Source organism: Meles meles, chromosome 8 (assembly GCF_922984935.1).
Source record: "Meles meles chromosome 8, mMelMel3.1 paternal haplotype, whole genome shotgun sequence".
In the NCBI taxonomy this organism is placed as follows: Eukaryota; Metazoa; Chordata; class Mammalia; order Carnivora; family Mustelidae; genus Meles; species Meles meles.
In genome coordinates this window covers 11,977,009-11,998,380 of record NC_060073.1, presented here as the reverse complement: position 1 = coordinate 11,998,380, position 21,372 = coordinate 11,977,009, and the positions used below count along the sequence as shown (strand labels likewise).

Here is a 21,372-nt window from a genome sequence, read left to right as displayed (position 1 = left end):
TACCAACTAGAAGAACTTCCCTTCACCACTGTCCTTTAGGGCCTCTTTATTGGACAGTGACAGACTGCTTTCAAAAATAGATGTACCAGAGTACACTCTCATCAGCAGAAGATGGAACTCTGTAACTGTATACTCTAGTTGACACTTGATATTGTCCTACTTGATAGTTTTTACTTAAATGATAGGTGTGAAATTGTATCACTCTATAATCAATGAGGTTTAAATCCTTTAGTATGTTTCAAGAACATTTGTACTTTGTCACAAAATTCCTATTGATTCATTTAGCCTATATTAATGCAGACACTTCCTTTTTTATTCATAGGAATCCATTATATATTCTAGATGCTAATCAGTCATATTTGCCTTAGTGTCTTCTCCAGTCTGAATTGGATCTTTAAGGAATTCCTAGAGGTCTCTTAATAATGTCTGTATGGTTCTTCTTGGTTTAGAAATACGTGGACTAAACAAGTTGTCTGCTTCACATACCCAATATTCAATGGTGGAACCTGGATCAGGAAATGGCAATAAACACACCTATTTTGAAAGTGGAGAGAGAAGACACATACAAAACTCACTGGTCTATAGCAATCCCAAGATTCTACTAGGCAGATTTTATGAGGAACTCCCACACTGAGAGTGTGCACTATTCCATAACTAGGGACTATTTCCATTTTCCCAAATTCATTATTTTCCAAGATAGTTAGTTTCACCTTCTCTAAAGTCCTTACTTTGATGTTTCTCCTCTTTGGCCACATTTGAAGAGTGAATTGAAGAATGTCTCCTCCATAAGAGTCTGATCAACTGTCCCAGACTGTTTCCTGGCCATTGAATATTGATGATCCCCAAATTCTTTAAAGTCTCGAGTAGCCAAATTTCTCCTAGTCCAGATTAATAGTTGACTTCTTATTTACTTATTCAGGTCTGTTCCACAGATCAGTAGCCACATTAACAATTCTGTTCTAAATATCTTTGTCTCTGTCCAAATATATATGAAATATCTCAGTCCTATCAGGCTTCTCTGTGAGAATCACACTCTAAGTTGCTAGATTTTTTTTACATGAACCATTTGTCAAATTAAAAACATTTACTGAGCATAACCTTCAACCATTTAGAGTTTAAAACAATGGGAGGTAATAAACACATCCTTGGTATGGCCCTTAATGCAAGGCTGAACTTTATTACTCCTTTTTCCATGAGTCTTTCTAATTTTTCTCTTTACTCATTGGAGATGAAGATTGAGAGATTTTCCTCTAAGACCAGGAACAAGATAAGAATGCCCACCCTCACCACTCTTTTTCCCCCACACCTGCGTGACTGACAAAGCCACTCATTCAACATGGTACTGAAGTCCTAGCTAGAGCAATTAGACAAGATAAAGAAATAAAAAGCACACAAATAGGACAAGAAGTAAAATTATTTCTATTTGCAGATGATTTGATCTTATACATGGAAAATCATAAAGAGTCAAGCAACCACTGTTAGAAGTAATCAATGAATTCAGTAAAGTTGCAGGATATAAAATCAACATAAAGAAATAATTCTTTTTTTCATACACTAACAACAAAATATCTGAAAAAGAAGAAAACTATCCCATTCACAATTGCATCAAAATCAATAAATACTTAGGAATAAAACAAGGAGGTGAAAGATCTATGCAATGAAAACTATAAGACATTGATGAAAGAAATTGAGAACATAAACAAATAGAATGATATCCCATGTTCATGAAACAGAAGTATTAAAATAACTACACTAACCAAAGCCATCAATAGATTCAGTGCAATACCTATCATAATTCCAATGGCATTTTTCACAGAAAAAACAATCCTAAAATTTGTATGGAGCCACAAAAAAACCCAAATTGCCAAAGCAGTGCTGACAAAGAACAAAGCCAGAGGCTTCCCACTTCCTGATTTCAAACTATACCACAAAGCTATAATAATTAAAACAGTATGGTACTAGCATAAAAATAGATACATAAACCAATGGAACAGAACAGAGAACCCAGAAATAAGCCCCCAATCAGTCAATTAATATATGACAAAGGAGCAAAGAATTCTCAATGGGGAAAGGAGAGTCTGTCCAACAAATGGTGTTGGAAAACTGGATAACCATATGCAGAAAAAAAATGGACCCCTATCTTACACCACCCACAAAAATTAACTCAAGATGGCTTAGAGGCTTAAACATATGACCTGAACTCATAAAACTCCTTGAAGAAAACATGAGGAAAAATTCCCCTTGACACTGGTCTTGGCAATAATTTTTTGGAAATGACACCAAAAGCACAAAAAATAAAAGCAAAAATCATTAAGTAGGACTACATCAAATTAAAAATCTCTGCACAGCAAAAAAAAAATCAACAAGATGAAAAGGCAAGCTAGGAAATGGGGAAAATATTTACAAACCATTTATGGTTAAGAGGTTATCTTCAGAAAGGATGAATACCCAAATGTTGTATCAACATGGATGGGACTGGAGGAGATTATGCTGAGTGAAATAAGTCAAGCAGAGAGAGTCAATTATCATATGGTTTCACTAATTTGTGGAGCATAAGAAATAACACAGAGGACATTGAGAGGAGAGGAGAAGGGAGTTGGGGGAAATTGGAGGAGGAGACAAACCATGAGAGACTGTGGACTCTGAGAAACAAACTGAGGGTTTTGGAGGGGAGGGAGCTGGGGGGTTGGGTGAGCCTGATGGTGGGTATTTGGGGGGGCACGTATTGCACGGAGAACTGGGTGTGATGCATAAACAATGAATTTTGGAACACTGAAAAAATAAAGTTAAAAAAGATTACTAAAAAATAAAATTAAAAAAGGAGGTTACCATCAAAAACATATAAAGAATCATACATATTCAGTAACAACAACAAAAAAGAATAATCTAGTTTTAAAATGGGCAGATGAACTTAAACATTTTTCCAAAGAAGACATCCAAATGGCCAACAGGTACATAAAAAGATGCTCCATGTTACTAACCATCAGGGAAATGCAAATCAAAACCACAATGAGATACCACCTCATACCTGTTAGAATGGTTATTATCAAGAAAAAAAGAGATAATAAGTATTGATGAGGATGTGAAGAATAGGGAATCCCAATACACTGTTGTAGGAATGTAAAACCAGTCATTATTAAAAACAGTGTGGTGGGGGTGCCTGGGTGGCTCAGTCGATTAAATGTCTCCCTGGTCCTGGGATCAAGCCCCACGTTAGGCTCCCTGCTCAGTGGGGACTCTGCTTCTCCCTCTCCTACTCGCCCTGCTTGTGCTTACTCTCTCTCAAATAAATTTGATGGCATTGATAGCTTTAAGCTAAGTGAGATAACCGGGAGTCGGGGGAAGACAAACACTCTGTGATATCAGTAGTATGTGGAATCTAAAAATGCTGAACTTATGAACACAGAGAAGAATGATGGTGATTAGGAGCTGGTTGGCAGAATTGGGGAGACATTTGTAAATGTACAAATTTCCTCTTAAAAGATAATTAAGTTCTGGAGATCTAATGCATGGCATAGTGAATACAGTCAACAATACTGTATTATGTACTTCAAAGTAATTAAGAGACCAGATTTTAAAATGTTCTCACCACAAAATAGAAATGATAATTATATGACACAAAATAATTGTTCACTAATGCTACAGGCAGTAATCATACTGAAACATATAAAGGTATTAAATCAATATATTGCATAACAAACTTATACAATGTCATATGTAAATTATATCTCAATAAAAATAAATTTTTTAAATAAAATAAATTGCAAAATGATATTAATGTAACTGGTATTTTTTTTAAACTTCAATCCTACCTACTGTCATTCAAATACCTTCCAAATGTAAACTACCTCCTAGATTGTTGCTAGAGGGGAGGTAGGCAGGGGAACGGTTTAAATGGGTGATGGGTAGTAAGAAGGGCACTTGCTGTGATGAGCACTGGGTGTTGTATGTAAGTTATGAATCATTAAATTCTATACCTGAAACTAATAATATACTGTATGTGAAATAATTGAAATTTAAGTAAAATCCTGAAAAAAAAAAGAAATGCTAAGTCTTTATACTAAAATTCATGCTCAACTTTTCATTCTTATGGAGCATGGCTCCCAATGATACCTTCTGCACATTCAAACCACTTCACTTTGTTAATTTGTCTGACTATGAGGAATGCTCTTCTCTTTTGTGAAATAAATCCTACAAAATGAGGTAAGGCCCCTCCTCCTGACTGAACTTTCCATGGACTCCCTGATAATCCACATGAGTTCTTATTCTTTTCAAGTCCCTTAGTCTGTGAGTCTGTTTCAATCATCTTACATTGAACTATACCCAAAATACAGAATTTATTATTTTATATATGGGTCAGTCTCCTAGTTAGATATTTCTAGACAGGAAACTTTGCTAATTCTCTTTTCATCCTTACCACCTACCTTGATGTATTTATCTAGCAAACTCTTAGTGGGGGCTGGCAGATTCACTGTTCCTGTGTGATATTACATGACAAAATCTCTGTGCAATTAGTGTGGGCAAGCTAAGCTGTCTTTTTAGTCCCATAAACTGACCTAGTTTAGAATATGTGGTTCATCTAAGAGTAGAATCTGGCATATACCATTGGTCTAATTGTTCTTCAGGGACAAGTTGAAATAACCATGTTTTATTTTCCCAGGTTTTTTCTTTAAATTAATACTTTAGGGGTGCCTGGGTGGTTCAGTGGGTTAAAGCATCTGCCTGCGGCTCAGGTCATGATCCCAGGGTCCTGGGATTGAGCCCCGCATTGGGCTCGCTGCTCGGCAAGGAGCCTGCTTCCCTACCCCCCGCCCTGCCTGCCTCTCTGCCTACTTGTGATCTCTGTCAAATAAACAAATAAATTTTTAAATAAAATAATACTTTGATGACATTTCACATCAGTACCTCTAGCATATGATTTTCAACAGCAGCTGATGAAGGCAGTTCTTAGAAGACAGCAGTTCCTGGGAACCTAACCCATCCATAGGAGCTCCCAGGTTAACTTCCAGTTATCAGCAGCTCTTATTCATCACCTGTCTGAGCTCATCTGAACCCATCAAAAGTTAGATCTGTGCAGTATTATGGAAATATCCTCCAGTAACATCCAGCAGAGTTTTGTCTCCTGATGAAATCCTCATAGTACCTTAGCAATAGACTTCTCATACTTTCTTATACATATGTAGTGAGCAATGCCACAAACAACATACTTATACCTGGGCTGGCAATCCAAACATCCTTTATTTGTACTACAGTTTCCTTGGAATGGGGTAAGCACCCACACTCTCTCCTGGAGATTTCAATAATTCCCCTTTTCTCAATCCTATCCAAATGTAAATGCATGGAAGATTTGGCAAAGGTTTTAAATACCTCTTCACTTAGTCTTTAATTAAATAGAATAATTCATGTGGCTCATCAAAATTGAGAACAAAAGCATTCATTAACACAATGAACACTGAGAAGAAATTTAAAAAATAAATAAAATAAAAATAAAAGAATTCATTAAATTGGGATGCCTGGGTGGCTCAGTTGGTTAAGTGGCTGTCTTTGGCTCAGCTCATGATCCCAGGGTTCTGGGATCAAGCCACACATCAGGCTCCTTGCTCATTCAGCAGGGAGCCTGCTTCTCTCTCTACCTGCCACTCCCCTTTCTTGTGCATGTGCTCTCTCTAACTGACAATTTTTTTTTAAAGTCTTAATAATAATCCATTAAATCTCTGAGGTTTATATGTATATGTAATGACATCTAGTTTTTAAATTTTTTTTAATTAATTTCTTTTCAGTGTAAAAGAATTCATTGTTTATACACCACACCCAGTGCTCCATGCCATATGTGCCCTCCATAATACCCACGACCTGGCTCCCCCAACTCCCCCCCCCCGCCACTTCAAGACCCTCAGGTTGTTTTTCAGAGTCCATAGTCTCTCATGGTTCATCTCCCCTTCCAATTTCCCTCAACTCCATTCTCCTCTCCATCTCCCTATGTCCTCCATGTTATTCCTTATGCTCCACAAATAGGTGAAACCATATGATACTTGACTCTCTCTGCTTGACTTATTTCACTCAGCATAATCTCTTCCAGTCCCCACCATGTGGATACAAAAGTTGGGTATTCATCCTTTCTGATGGAGGCATAATACTCCATCGTGTATATGGGCCACATCTTCCTTATCCATTCGTCCGTTGAAGGGCATCTTGGTTCTTTCCACAGTTTGGCGACCGTGGCCATTGCTGCTATAAACATTGGGGTACAGATGGCTCTTCTTTTCACTACATCTGTATCTTTGGGGTAAACACCCAGTAATGCAATTGCAGGGTCATCAGGAAGCTCTATTTTTAATTTCTTAAGGAATCTCCACACTGTTCTCCAAAGTGGCTGCACCAACTTGCATTCCCACCAACAGTGTAAGAGGGTTCCCCTTTCTCCACATCCTCTCCAACACATGTTGTTTCCTGTCTTGCTAATTTTGGGCATTCTAACTGGTGTCACGTGGTATCTCAGTGTGGTTTTGATTTGAATCTCCCTGATGGCTAGTGATGATGAACATTTTTTCACGTGTCTGATAGCCATTTGTATGTCTTCATTGGAGAAGTGTCTGTGAGATCTAGTTTTTATCATTTGGTGAAAGACTGAGCAATCTAGCTAGTCAACAGTGTTGGGACACATCTTGTTCCTCTTTTTTTTAAATATTTATTTATTTGACAGAGAGAGATCACGAGTAAGCAGAGAGGCAGACAGAGAGAGAGGAGGAAGCAGGCTCCCCGCTGAGCAGAGAGCCCGATGTGGGGCTCGATCCCAGGACCCTGAGATCATGACCTGAGCTGAAGGCAGAGGCTTAACCCACTGAGCCACCCAGGTGCCCCTCTTGTTCCTCTTTTTAACCAGACCTCTAGGACCAAATGTTTTGTTTTCTCCTTCAGATGATATAAACTAGCCAGAGTTGAGAATCTGCATATCCCACTATTTCCTCTCCTAACCCTTGAGGCTTCCTAGAATATATCAGTATTAGAGCAAATTCGACCATCTACTCCACCCACTGAATCACCCATACAACCATAAATTTCTAGGAGATAAATATTGAACACACACAAGAAAGAATGCATACCAGTTTTCCATATTTGTTCCAAGTCTCTGCAAATATTGCACATTCAGTAACTATATTATTACAACAAATTCTCACAAAAATCTCCTTAGACCAAATTTGAACAGATGCTTAAAATACCAGAAAAAACTTGGTAGTGTGATCCCATTGACTATGTCAACCAACGGCAAATTTTCCAGATGTAATGGAGGAGAAAAAGAGGTTTGTGTCCCACAATATCAGAAATTGCTGTTAGTTGACATGAATTTTGTACATCATCTCCCATCGGAAATCCATATTGGACATGAGACACAATAATTAAAACATCAAAATTATAAGTAAATACTATTGAAGGGATGACATTCTTCATTGCATTCTTCTTTATGATCCAAATAGCCTCCTGGTTCCTTAGATTATAACTGATGGAGACTGAGATGTGACCAAAAACTTACCAGGTGATTAGTCCTGAAAGAGCCCTTAACAAATATTAGCCACCTCAGGTTGCTCTTCCCAGGAGACACAACCAGGCCAGTTGCATAGCTTTGTTTCTGTTCAAAGGCACATCCCCTCTCGATTTATTCCCATTATGGCCAGAAATACAGAACAGACATTGATCACCCTCTTGTCTGGATTATGCTGCATCAAAATATTTAGGAGACAATGTCTCTACACTCCTGCAGACCTCTATCAGGTATCACTCCTTTACAGTCAGAGGTCTGAGACAGAACAGAGCTCAATCTCTGAAGAAAAAGAAGTAGGAAATTTCTAAACATTAACATTTTACAAATACTTGCAGACTATTAATAAATGATGAGGCCTCTCCTCATGCAGCGTGAAAGTATGAACCACCAAGACTTAAATGTATTGTCCTTGTATGGAAACAAGTCATCAGTCAGTCCATTTGGCATATTATCTGTCTCAAATTAACCTTTCTTTATCCAAAGGCAGTATGAATTTTGTTAAAGTCCATTCCTGTGCATGTTACTGGGGGTTAAGTTTTCTGAGAGGAAAAATCAGGACAGAACTTCAGCAGGACCATCTCTTCTTTTGTAACCTCTTCAAGGCATCTTTGATTTCCTTGTTCCTCAGGCTATAAATCAAAGGATTCAACATCGGAATGACCACAGTGTAGAATACTGATGCAAATCTGTCAAAACTGGAGGAACTGCCAGAGCTGGAACTCAAATAGACAAACATACCAGAGGTATAGAAGAGGGAAACCGCTGTTAGATGAGAAGCACATGTGTTGAAAGCCTTGGACCTGCCTTTAGCAGAAGTGATCTTCATGATGGAGATGACGATATAGCCATAGGATATCATGATAATAAGGACATTTATTACCCCAAAGATCATTGTTAATATAGCAGTCAGCAGTTGTACAAAGAAAGTGTCAGTGCAGGACAGGGATAACAGCTGGGGCATGTCACAGAAGAAGTGATTGATGACATTAGGCCCACAAAAGTGGAGCTGAAACATGGTACACAACTGGGATAAAGAAGCAGAGAGTCCAGCCAAATAGGATACCAGAACCATCCGGATACAGAGGGTGGGTGACATGATGGATGAATAGAGAAGTGGATTACAAATGGCACTATATCGGTCATAAGCCATGGCTGTCATGAGACAAGACTCACTCAGTCCCATGGTTGAAAAGACAAAGTACTGAACAGCACAACCCACAAAGGTGATAGTCTGCTGCTCTTGGAAAAAGTTGGAGAGCATCTTGGGAGCTATAGAGGTCACATAGCAGATATCGATGAATGATAGATTACTGAGGAAGAAGTACATGGGTGTGTGGAGGTGAGAGTCCATCCTTATTAAGATGATGAGGCACAGGTTCCAAGTCAGAGTCAAAATGTAGATCAGCAGGAATACAACAAAAAGCACTGCTAGGATTCTGGGAAAATCAGAGAATCCCAAAAGGATGAAACAGGTGATCTGTGTAATATTTCCTCCCCCAATCATTGGCTTGTACTTCTAAAATCAGAAAAGAGAGAAGAGAATGCACTGCTGACTCGGGTGAGATGACAGTATTACAATTCCCATATGTGCTATTTTTTCCCTCCATGGAGTGCTTGGAAAAACCAGTGTCTCACTGTCCTGGTGAAAAGACCCAAATTTTCATCTCAAATTACCAAGAAGTGTGATTTTAAAAGTGCGTCCTATTATATTTGACTAATATTATATTTGACTAATAGAATTGGTGAAAAGAAGGGCCATCTGTACCCCAATGTTTATTGCAGCAATGGCTACAGTCGCCAAACTGTGGAAAGAACCAAGATGCCCTTCAACGGATGAATGGATAAGGAAGATGTGGTCCATATACACAATGGAGTTTTATGCCTCCATCAGAAAGGATGAATACCCAACTTTTGCAGCAACATGGACGGGACTGGAAGAAATTATGCTGAGCGAAATACGTCAAGCAGAGAGAGTCAAGTATCATATGGTCTCACTTATTTGTGGAGCATAACAAATAACATGGAGGACATGGGGAGATGGAGAGGAGAGGGAGTTGAGGGAAACTGGAAGGGGAGATGAACCATGAGAGACTATGGACTCTGAAAAAAACCAGAGGGTTTTGAAGGGGCGGGGTGGGGGGTGGGAGGTTGAGGAACCAGGGGATGGGTAATAGGGAGGGCACATACTGCATGGAGCACTGGGTGTGATGCCAAAACAATGAACACTGTTATGCTGTAAATAAACAAATAATAAATAAATAAATAAATAAATACATACATAAATAAATAAATAAGAATTGAAATTAAAAAAAGAAAAATGTGCTTCGGATTCTCAATTATTTTATGAAGTCTCATGAAAATTAAAGAGATATGTTTGAATTTGACTGAGAAGTAAAATAATATAAATGCTGTGATTATTTCAGAGATCATTCATTAAAAGTTTTTTTAAAACCTCAGATAATTCATTATATAACCACTGCTTTACAAGACTGTAAGTAGAATCACTCTAGATTAAAACTGAGATAGTCCTTCAGGCCCACATGGCCATCTAGATAATGTTTTGAAATTTACTCTTTTATCATAACAAAAAGTTATTTAGCCTCTTTGCAATAATTTCACAAGCATTTATATGAATGCAGTCAGTGTATCATCTTCTAGCTGGCCTGGAAAATTATATCATAACTTATGACTCTGATAATATTTTCTTGAGGCACAGTATATATAACCAATAAAGTTATGGAACAAGTCTTCTTAGGGAATTCTTCATGTTAAGTATATCAAAGGGAAGGTAGTATAGCTCACTACTGACCCCAACATTTTTTAAGTTTTAGGGTACTTCACTACTTGAGAAACAGCATGAGAACAAATTGAGAACATTAAATGTTCAGACTTTGGAGTTTTGTCTGATATCCTCTTGCTTTATGAGCTTGTCCCAGTAGCTTAAACACAAAAGACCAATTTACTGAAAATGAAGTGATAAAATTAAGAGCCCCTGGACGAGAAGATTACTAGGACAGTTAAAAGAAAACTTATGAAGATGCTCAGCACACAATTCTGTACACAGTTCAATAGGTGTTGGCTATTATTATCATGGATTGCTTACAGATAACCATGAATGACAGCTGTACCCATGGTTAGGAATGTCAACAGTGCTATAGTTGTATGGGTTCATTTGAGGAACTTCCTGAGGCATCACTGACCTTGTGGACAGTGAGAATCATTACCTTTAGGCAGATGTAGATTCAACCTCATGTAGAAATAAATCAAACCACCGAGGGCCATGAAGACACAAAGCACATAAACAATTTTCTATTTAGTTTGCTTGAGCTTGAGTACACTTGGTTAACTGACAACCAGCATCAGACAATGATGGACCTGATGCAGAGAAAATGTTACCTTTAATGATTTATATATGTTAATAGCTTTTGTTCCTGTAAATAACATGTTCCTGTAACACTGGCTTTTACCTACTAGATGTATCATGCTTAACAAGTTATTGACCCTTCTGTGCTTCAGTTGCCTCATCTATAAACAGAGCTAAGAATACTTGCCACTTCACAGCATTGCTGCAAATACTGATTGACATAAATCTCTTAAAATAGTAAGGGTTCAATGACTGTTGGCAACTATCATCCCCATTATCATTCCTCTCTGTGAAGGAAAAATAAAGTAAGCTAATACTGAAATATCAAGAAGTTCTTCACATAAATTATTTTCTAAATTAAATGGTCTCTAAGCCAAGACTCAAAAATATCATTAGTCAATGACTGTATTTATTTCTATCTGGTATTACTCTGTTATCTCCCAGACAGCTGGAGTGTAAACTGCTGATGCTGCTTTTCATGGGCCACCACCACCAGGCACTCTGAGCTGATGAAGCTCCATACAGTGCATGGTCTAGTGGACATGTTTCACTATTACCAATAAGCACCTTGTATATGAATATTTGTGTTACTGAACAAATACATGGTGAACAAATGGTTCTTTCACCCACTTTTGGAAGCAAAACTAAAATTATCTTATTTCATTTCAATTATGTTTTTGTGAACTTGGAAGTCTTTCTGTTGACTCCTAAAGTGTGGCCAATATAACTTCTCCACAGTTTTATCCAAGATGAGTTGGAGTCAATGAAAATATTCTGAAAATGTAAACTCTCATGCACAACATCCCCCAATACACCAATATAATCAATCAACTTGGTGAACAGAAGTCAGGTTTCTGATCAATCACTTGCAGTAAAGCTCTTCACTTTTAAAAAAATTTAATTTTATTTTTTCAGTGTTCCCAAATTCATTGTTTATGTACCATAAATACTGCTCCATGCAATACATGCCCTCCTTAATACCCATCACCAGGTTGACCCATCCCACTCAACCACTTCCTTTTAAAACCCTCAGTTTGTTTCTCAGAATGCATAGGTCTCTCTTGGTTCATCTCTCCCTCCAATTTCCCCCAATTCACTTTTCCTTTCATCCTCCTAATGTTCTCCATGTTATTCCTTATGTTCCATAAGTAAGTGAAACCATATGATAATTGAATTTCTCTGATTGACTTATTTCACTCAGCATAATCTTCTCTAGTCCCACCCATGTTGATACAAAAGTTGGGTATTCATCCTTTCTGATGACTGAGTACTATTCCATTGTAGATATGGACCACATCTTCTTTATCCATTCATTTCTTTAAGGGTATCTTCGCTCTTTCCTCAGTTTGGCAATTGTGGACATTGCTGCTATGTACGGGGCATTGGGGGTACATATAACCATCTTTTCATTACCTCTGTACCTTTATATCTAGTAGTATAATCAGGGTCATAGGGTAGTTCTCCTTTTAAATTTGAGGAATCTGTACACAGTTTTCCAAAGTGGCTGCACCAACTTGCATTCCCACCAACAGTGTAAGAGGGTTCCCCTTTTTCCACATCCTCTCCAATATTTATTGTTTCCTGTATTGTTAATCTTGGCCATTCTAACTGGTGTAAGGTGATATCTCAATATGATTTTGATTTGAATTTTCCTGATGGCTAATGATGATAAACATTTTTTATGGGTCTGCTAGCCATCTGTATGAGTTCTTTGGAGAAGTGTCTGTTCATATTTTCTGCCCATTTTTTGAACACGTGGAAGCTAAATACCATCCTGCTCAAGAATGTTTGGATAAACCAGGAAATCAAAGAAGAACTTAAACAATTCATGGAAACCAATGAGAATGAGGACACATCAGTCCAAAACCTATGGTATACAGCAGAGTCAGTCCTAAGGGGGAAATACATAACCATCCAAGCCTTCCTCAAAAAAATCGAAATATCCAAAACACAGCAACTCTCTTTACACCTTAAGGAACTGGAAAATCATTAAGCCAATCCCTGCACAAGAGGAGAAATAATTAAGATTAGAGCAGAGATCAATGAGAGATAGAAACTAGAGGTACAGTATAACATGTCAACAAAACTAGAAGCTGGTTTTTTGGAAGAATTAATAAGAGTGATAAACCATTGGCCAAACTAATCCAAGAGAAAAGAGAGAGGACCCAAATTAATAAAATTATAAATGAAAGGGGAGAGATCATGACTAATGCCAAGGAAATAGAAACAATCATCAGAAATTATTATCAACAGTTATATGACAATAAGTTAAGCAACCTAGAAGAAATGGATGCATACCTGGAAATCTATACATTTACAAGTCTGAAAAAGGAAGAAATTGACAATGTGAATAGACCAGTATCTAATAATGAGATTGAAACAGTGGTCTAAAAACTCCCAAAGAGGAGCCTGTGAGCTTCATTGGGTTAAACCTCTGCCTTTGGCTCAGGTCATGATCTCAGGGTCCTAGGACTGAGCCCCATCTCAGGCTCTCTGCTCAGCAGGGAGCCTGCTTCCCTTCTCCACTCCCCGCCTGCCACTCTGCCTACTTGTGATCTCTGTCTTTCAGATAAATAAATAAAATCTTTTAAAAAACCAAACTCCCAAAAAACAAGAGTCCAGGACTTGACAGATTCCCTGGGGAATTCTACCAAACATTCAATGAAGAAATAATACCTATTCTTCTGAAGCTGTTTCAAAAATAGAAACAGAAGGAAAACATCCAGACTCTATGAAGCCAGGACTACCTTGATCCCCAAACCAGAAAAAGACCCCATCAAAAAGGAGAGTTTCAGACCAATATCCCTGATGAATATGGATGCCAAGATTCTCAACAAGATCCTAGTTAATAAGATCCAACAGTACATTAAAAAGATTAGCTCTTCACTTTCTCATCACATTCTGGTGACAGAGGCAGCCAGAGGTAAATGTATTTCATGTGACTCATCATTCCCCAAAAGGTAAGGAATTGTGGATTGTTCTGCTCATTCATGACAAAATGTATCTTCTTAAACTGGTAAGCTATAGGAAAGAGGGAAAATTCACTTTTTGGTTAAACTTTTCCATGTGCCCACCATTTTCCAAGACAAGTTAAAGAAAGTGACTGGTGTAAATATTAATTGGAGGGGAATGGAACCAGTGATCATGTTCTAGAGGCAGAAAGGTACCCCCCACCAATATCATAGAATCTAGAAAGACCTCAAGGCACCTGGTTTTGAAAATGATGAATTGTTACAAGCTGTTGGATCCGAAGAATAAACATTGTTAAAATGTCTATACTGCCTAGAGCAATCTATACTTTTAATGCCATTCCGATCAAAATTCTACCGGTATTTTTCAAAGAGCTGGAGCAAATAATCCTAAAATTTGCATGGAATCAGAAAAGACCACGAATTGCTAAGGAAATGTTGAAAAACAAAAACAAAACTGGCGGCATCACGTTACCCAATTTCAAGCTTTACTACAAAGCTGTGATCACCAAGACAGCATGGTACTGGCATAAAAACAGACACATTGACCAGTGGAACAGAGTGGAGAGCCCAGATATGGACCCTCAACTCTATGGTGAAATAATCTTCGACAAAACAGGAAAAAATATACAATGGAAAAAAGACAGTCTCTTCAATAAATGGTGCTGGGAAAACTGGACAGCGATATGCAGAAGAATGAAACTCAACCATTCTTTTACACCGTACACAAAAATAAACTCAAAATGGATAAAAGACCTCAACATGAGACAGGAATCCATCAGAAGCCTAGAGGAGAACATAGGCAGTAACCTCTTCGATATCAGCCACAGCAACTTCTTTCAAGATATATCTCCAAAGGCCAAGGAAACAAAAGCAAAAATGAACTTTTGGGACTTCATCAAAATCAAAAGCTTCTGCACAGCAAAGGAAACAGCCAACAAAACAAAGAGGCAACCCACGGAATGGGAGAAGATATTTGCAAATGACAGTACAGACAAAAGGTTGATATTCAGGATCTATAAAGAACTCCTCAAACTCAACACACACAAAACAGATAATCATATCAAAAAATGGGCAGAAGATATGAACAGACACTTCTCCAATGAGGACATACAAATGGCTATCAGACACATGAAAAAATGCTCATCATCACTAGCCATCAGGGAGATTCAAATTAAAACTACATTGAGATGTCACCTTACACCAGTTAGAATGGCCAAAATTAGCAAGACAGGAAACAACGTGCGTTGGAGAGGATGTGGAGAAAGGGGAACCCTCTTACACTGTTGGTGGGAATGAAAGTTAGTGCAGCCACTTTGGAGAACAGTGTGGAGATTCCTCAAGAAATTAAGAATAGAGCTTCCCTATGACCCTGCAATTGCACTGCTGGGTATTTACCCCAAAGATACAGATGTAGTGAAAAGAAGAGCCATCTGTACCCCAATGTTTATTGCAGCAATGGCCACGGTCACCAAACTGTGGAAAGAACCAAGATGCCCTTCAATGGATGAATGGATAAGGAAGATGTGGTCCATATACACAATGGAGTATTATGCCTCCATCAGAAAGGATGAATACCCAACTTTTGTAGCAACATGGATGGGACTGGAAGAGATTATGCTGAGGGAAATAAGTCAAGCAGAGAGAGTCAAGTATCATATGGTTTCACTTATTTGTGGAGCATAACAAAGAACATGGAGAACATGGGGAGATGGAGAGGAGAAAGGAGTTGAGGGAAATTGGAAGGGGAGATGAACCATGAGAGACTATGGACTCTGAAAAACAACCAGAGGGTTTTGAAGGGGTGTGGTGGGAGGTTGGGGAACCAGGTGGAGGGTAATAGAGAGGGCACGTATTGCATGGAGCACTGGGTGTGGTGCAAAAACAATGAGTACTGTTACACTGAAAATAAATAAATAAATTTTTTAAAAATGATGAATCATAATTTTATTTTTTTTTTCTTTTTAAGATTTTTTTTCCCTTTTTATTAATTTTTTCAGCGTAACAGTATTCATTCTTTTTGCACAACACCCAGTGCTCCATGCAAAACGTGCCCTCCCCATCACCCACCACCTGTTCCCCCAACCTCCCACCCCTGACCCTTCAAAACCCTCAGGTTGTTTTTCAGAGTCCATAGTCTCTTATGGTTCGCCTCCCCTCCCCAATGTCCATAGCCCGCTCCCCCTCTCCCAATCCCACCTCCCCCCAGCAACCCCCAGTTTGTTTTGTGAGATTAAGAGTCATTGATGGTTTGTCTCCCTCCCAATCCCATCTTGTTTCATTTATTCTTCTCCTATCCCCCTACCCCCCCATGTTGCTTCTCCATGTCCTCATATCAGGGAGATCATATGATAGTTGTCTTTCTCCGATTGACTTATTTCACTAAGCATGATACGCTCTAGTTCCATCCACGTTGTCGCAAATGGCAAGATTTCATTTCTTTTGATGGCTGCATAGTATTCCATTGTGTATCTTCCTAGGAACAACGGCAAAGGCAAGGGAAGCAAGGGCGAAAATGAACTATTGGGATTTCATCAAGATCAAAAGCTTTTGCACAGCAAAGGACACAGTTAACAAAACCAAAAGACAGCTGACAGAATGGGAGAAGATATTTGCAAACGACATATCAGATAAAGGGCTAGTATCCAAAATCTATAAGGAACTTAGCAAACTCAACACCCAAAGAACAAACAATCCAATCAAGAAATGGGCAGAGGACATGAACAGACATTTCTGCAAAGAAGACATCCAGATGGCCAACAGACACATGAAAAAGTGCTCCACGTCACTCGGCATCAGGGAAATACAAATCAAAACCACAATGAGATATCACCTCACACCAGTCAGAATGGCTAAAATTAACAAGTCAGGAAATGACAGATGCTGGAGAGGATGTGGAGAAAGGGGAACCCTCCTCCACTGTTGGTGGGAATGCAAGCTGGTCCAACCACTCTGGAAAACAGCATGGAGGTTCCTCAAAATGTTGAAAATAGAACTACCCTATGACCCAGCAATTGCACTACTGGGTATTTACCCTAAAGATACAAACATAGTGATCCGAAGGGGCACGTGTACCCGAATGTTTATAGCAGCAATGTCTACAATAGCCAGACTATGGAAAGAACCTAGATGTCCATCAACAGATGAATGGATCAAGAAGATGTGGTATATATACACAATGAATCATAATTTTAGACGGGAATTTTAAAAGCAGCTAGAAGGAAGAGATTCCTTACGTGCAGAGGAAGGCCCATCAGAATAACGTCAGATCTGTGTCCACAGAAACCTGGCAGGCCAAAAAGGGCTGGCAAGATGTATTCAGGGCACTAAATGAAAAGAACATGCAGCCAAGAATACTTTATGCAGCAAGAGTGACATTAACAATCCTGGGAGAGATAAAGAGCTTCCAAGACCAGCAAGATTTAACAGGGTCTGACCACCAAGCTGGCACTGCAAGAATATTAAGGGGGCTTCTATAAAAGAGGAAAAAAAAAAACAAGAATATCATTGAACATAAATATATGGAGACAATCTATAGAAACAAGGACTTCACAGGTAACACGATGTCAATAAAAACGTATATCTCAATAATCACTCTCAATGGGAATGACCTAAATGTGCCCATAAAAAGACATATGGTTGCCAATTGGATAAAATGACAGGACCCATCCATATGTTGTCTACAAGAGACCCATTTTGAAGCTAAGGATACATTCAGACTGAAAGTGAAGGGATGGAGAAGCATCTTTCATGCCAACGGCCTCAAAAGAAGACTGGGGTAATCATTCTGTATCAGATAAATTAGATAACTAAAGACTATAGTCAGAGATACAGAAGGACACTACATCATTCTTAAAGGGTCTATCCACCAAGAAGATCTAAAAATTGTAAATATTTATGTCCCCAATATGGAAGCAGCCAACTACATAAGGAAACTGTTAATTAAGACAAAGAGTCATATTGATATGAATACATTAATAGTAAGGGATCTTAACATGCCATTCTCAGCAATAGATAGATCATCCAAACAGAAAATCAATAAAGAAACAAGAACATTGAATGACACATTGGACCAGATGGAACTCATAGTTATATACAGAAAATTCCACCCTAAAACAATAGAATACTCATTCTTCTCAAGTGCACATGGAACTTTCTCCAGAAGACTTCATACTGGGCCACAAATCAGGGCTCAACCACTGCCAAAAGATTGAGGTTATTCCCAGCATATTCTCAGTCCACAATGCTTTGAAACCAGAGCTCAACCACAACAAAAAATTTGGAAGGAATTCAAACACCTGGAACCTAAAGACCACCTTGCTTAAGGTGGTGGGTAATGGGGAGGGCACGTTTTGCATGGAGCACTGGGTGTTGTGCAAAAAGAATGAATACTGTTACGCTGAAAAAATAAATAAAATGGAAAAAAAATAAAAAAAATAAATACTGTGCAAAAAAAAAAAAAAAGAATGCTTGGATCAACCAAGAAATCAAAGAAAAACTTAAACAATTCGTGGAAACCAATGAGAATGAAAACACTTTGGTCCAAAACTTATGGGATAGAGCAAAGGCAGTCTTAAGGGGGAAATACATAGCCATCTGAGCCTCCCTCAAAATAATTGAAAAATCCAGAATACTTCAGCTGTCTCTACACCTTAAAGAACTGGAGAATCAACAACAAATTAAGCCAACTCCACACACAAGAAGGGAAATAATCAAGATTAGAGCAGAGATCAATGAGATAGAAACTAGAGATACAGTAGAACGCATCAATGAAACTAGAAGCTGGTTTTTTGAAAGAATCAATAAGATCAATAAACCGTTGGCCACAGTAATCCAAAAGAAAAGAAAGAAAGCCCAAATTAATAAAACTATGAATGAAAAGGGAGAGATCACAACTAACACCAAAGAAGTAGAAACAATCATCAGAAATTATTATCAACAGTTATATGCCAATAAGTTAAGCAACCTAGATGAAGTGGATGCATTTCTGGAAAACTAAAAACTTCCAAACTGAATCAGGAGGAAACTGACAATCTGAATAGACTAATATCTAGAAACGAGATTGAAGCAATGAAAAAATCCTCCCAAATAACAAGAGCACAGGACCTGACGGATTCCTTGGGAAATACTACCAAACTTTCAAAGAAGAAATAATCCCATTCTCCTGAAGCTCTTTCAAAAAATTGAAGCAGAAGGCAAACTTCCAGACTCTTTTTATGAAGCCAGCATTACCCTGATCCCCAAACCAGGCAAAGACCCTACCAAAAAGGAGAATTTCAGACCAATATTCCTGATGAATATGGATGCTAAGATTCTCAGCAAGATCCTAGCTAATAGGATCCAACAGTCCATTAAAAAGATTATCCACCATGAGCAGGTGGAATTTATCCCTGGGTTGCAATATTCACAAATCAATGTAATAGAACAAATCAATAAAAGAAGAGCTAAGAACCACATGGTCCTCTCAATTGATGCGAAAAAGCATTGGCAAGATACAGCATCCATTCCTGATTAAAACGCTTCAGAGTATAGAGATAGAGGGAACATTCCTCAACTTCATCAAATCTATCTATGAAAAACCCACAGCGAATATCATCCCCAGTAGGAAAAAGCTGACAAAAAAAAAAAAAAAAAAAAGCTGATCTCCCTTTGAGATCAGGAACACAAAGATGACCACTCTCACCATTCTTGTTTAATATAGTATTAGAGTCCTAGAAACAGCAATCAGACAACATAGAGAAATAAAAGGTATTCACATTGGCAGTGAAGAAGTCAAACTCTCTCTCTTCACAGATGACATGACACTTTATATGGAAACCCAAAAGACTCCACCCCCAAACTACTAGAACTCATACAGCAATTCAGTAATGTGGCAGGATACAAAATCAATGTACAGAAATCAGTGGTTTTCTTATACATTAACAACGAAAATACAGAAAGGGAAATTAGAGAATTGATTCCATTTACTATAGCACCACCAATCATAAGATACCTGGGAACAAATCTCACCAAAGAGGAAAAGTGTTTGTACTTAAGGAACTATAGATCACTCATGAGAGAAACAGAAGACACAAAAAGATGGATGACCATTCCATGCTCATGGATTGGAAGAATAATCATTGTTAAAATTTCTATACTGCCTGGAGCAATCTATACTTTCATTGCCATTCTGATCAAAATTCCATCGGCATTTTTCAAAGGTTTTATTTATTTATTTGATAGAGAGATCACAGGTAGGCAGAGAGGCAGGCAGAATGAGAGAGAGGGAAAAGTCAGCTCACTCTGGAGCAGAGAGCCCAATGCAGGGCTCCATCCCAAGACCCTGAGATCATGACTTGAGCCAAAGGTAGAGGTTTAACCCACTGAGCTACCCAGATGCCCTTCCACAAGCATTTTTCAAAGAACTGGAGCAAACAATCCTAAAATTTGTATGGAACTAGAAGAGAACCCGAATTGCTAAGGAAATGTTGAAAAAGTAAAACAAAACTGGAGGCATCACGTTGCCTGATTTCAAGCTTTACTACAAAGCTGTGGTCACCAAAACAGCATGGTACTGGCACCAAAACAGACACATAGACCAGTGGAACAGAGTAGAGAGCCCAGATATGGACCCTCAACTCTATGGTCAAATAATCTTTGACAAGGCAGGAAAAAGTATACAGTGGAAAAAAGACAGTCTCTTCAATAAGTGATGATGGGAAAATTGGACAGCTATGTGTAGAAGAATGAATCTCGACCATTCTCTTACACCATACATAAAGACAAACCCGAAATGGATAAAATACTTCGATGTGAGGCAGGAATCCATCAGAATCCTAGAGAAGAACATAGACAGTAACCTCTTTGACATCGGCCACAGCAACTTCTTTCAAGATATGTCTCCAAAGGAAAAGGAAACAAAGGCGAAAGTGAATTTTTTGTACTTCATCAAGATCAAAAGCTTCTGCACAGCAAAGGAAACAGTCAACAACAAAAAAAAATAGGCAAACCATGGAATGGGAGAAGATATTCACAAATGACAATATAGACAAAGGGCTGATATCCAGGATCTATGAAGAACTCTTCAAACTCAACACACACAAAACAGATAATCATGTCAAAAAATGGGCAGAAGACGTGAACAGACTTCTCCAATGAAGACATACAAATGGCTAATAGACACATGAAAAAATGTTTATCATCCCTGGCCATCAGGGAGATTCATATCAAAACCACATTGAGATACCACCTTACACCATTTAGAATGGCCAAAATTAGCAAGACAGGAAACAACGTGCGTTGGAGAGGATGTGGAGAAAGGGGAACCCTCTTACACTGTTGGAGGGAATGCAAGTTGGTGCAGCCACTTTTGGAGAAGAGTGTGAAGATTCCTCAAGAAATTAAAAATAGAGCTTCCCTATGACCCTGCAATTGCACTGCTGGGTATTTACCTCAAAGATACAGGTGTAGTGAAAAGAAGTACCATCTGTACCCTAATGTTCATAGCAGCAATGGCCACA

The 21,372-nt window shown here is 38.4% G+C and overlaps 1 protein-coding gene across 1 annotated transcript; it reads right to left on the bottom strand.

Moving 5' to 3' along the window:
- Positions 1-8,105: 8,105 nt before the first annotated feature.
- On the bottom strand, positions 8,106-9,044 carry LOC123949667 (olfactory receptor 5AN1-like). Its single transcript, XM_046017234.1, has one exon. The coding sequence runs from the start codon at positions 9,042-9,044 to the stop codon at positions 8,106-8,108; it is 939 nt and encodes a 312-aa protein (XP_045873190.1).
- Positions 9,045-21,372: the final 12,328 nt, after the last annotated feature.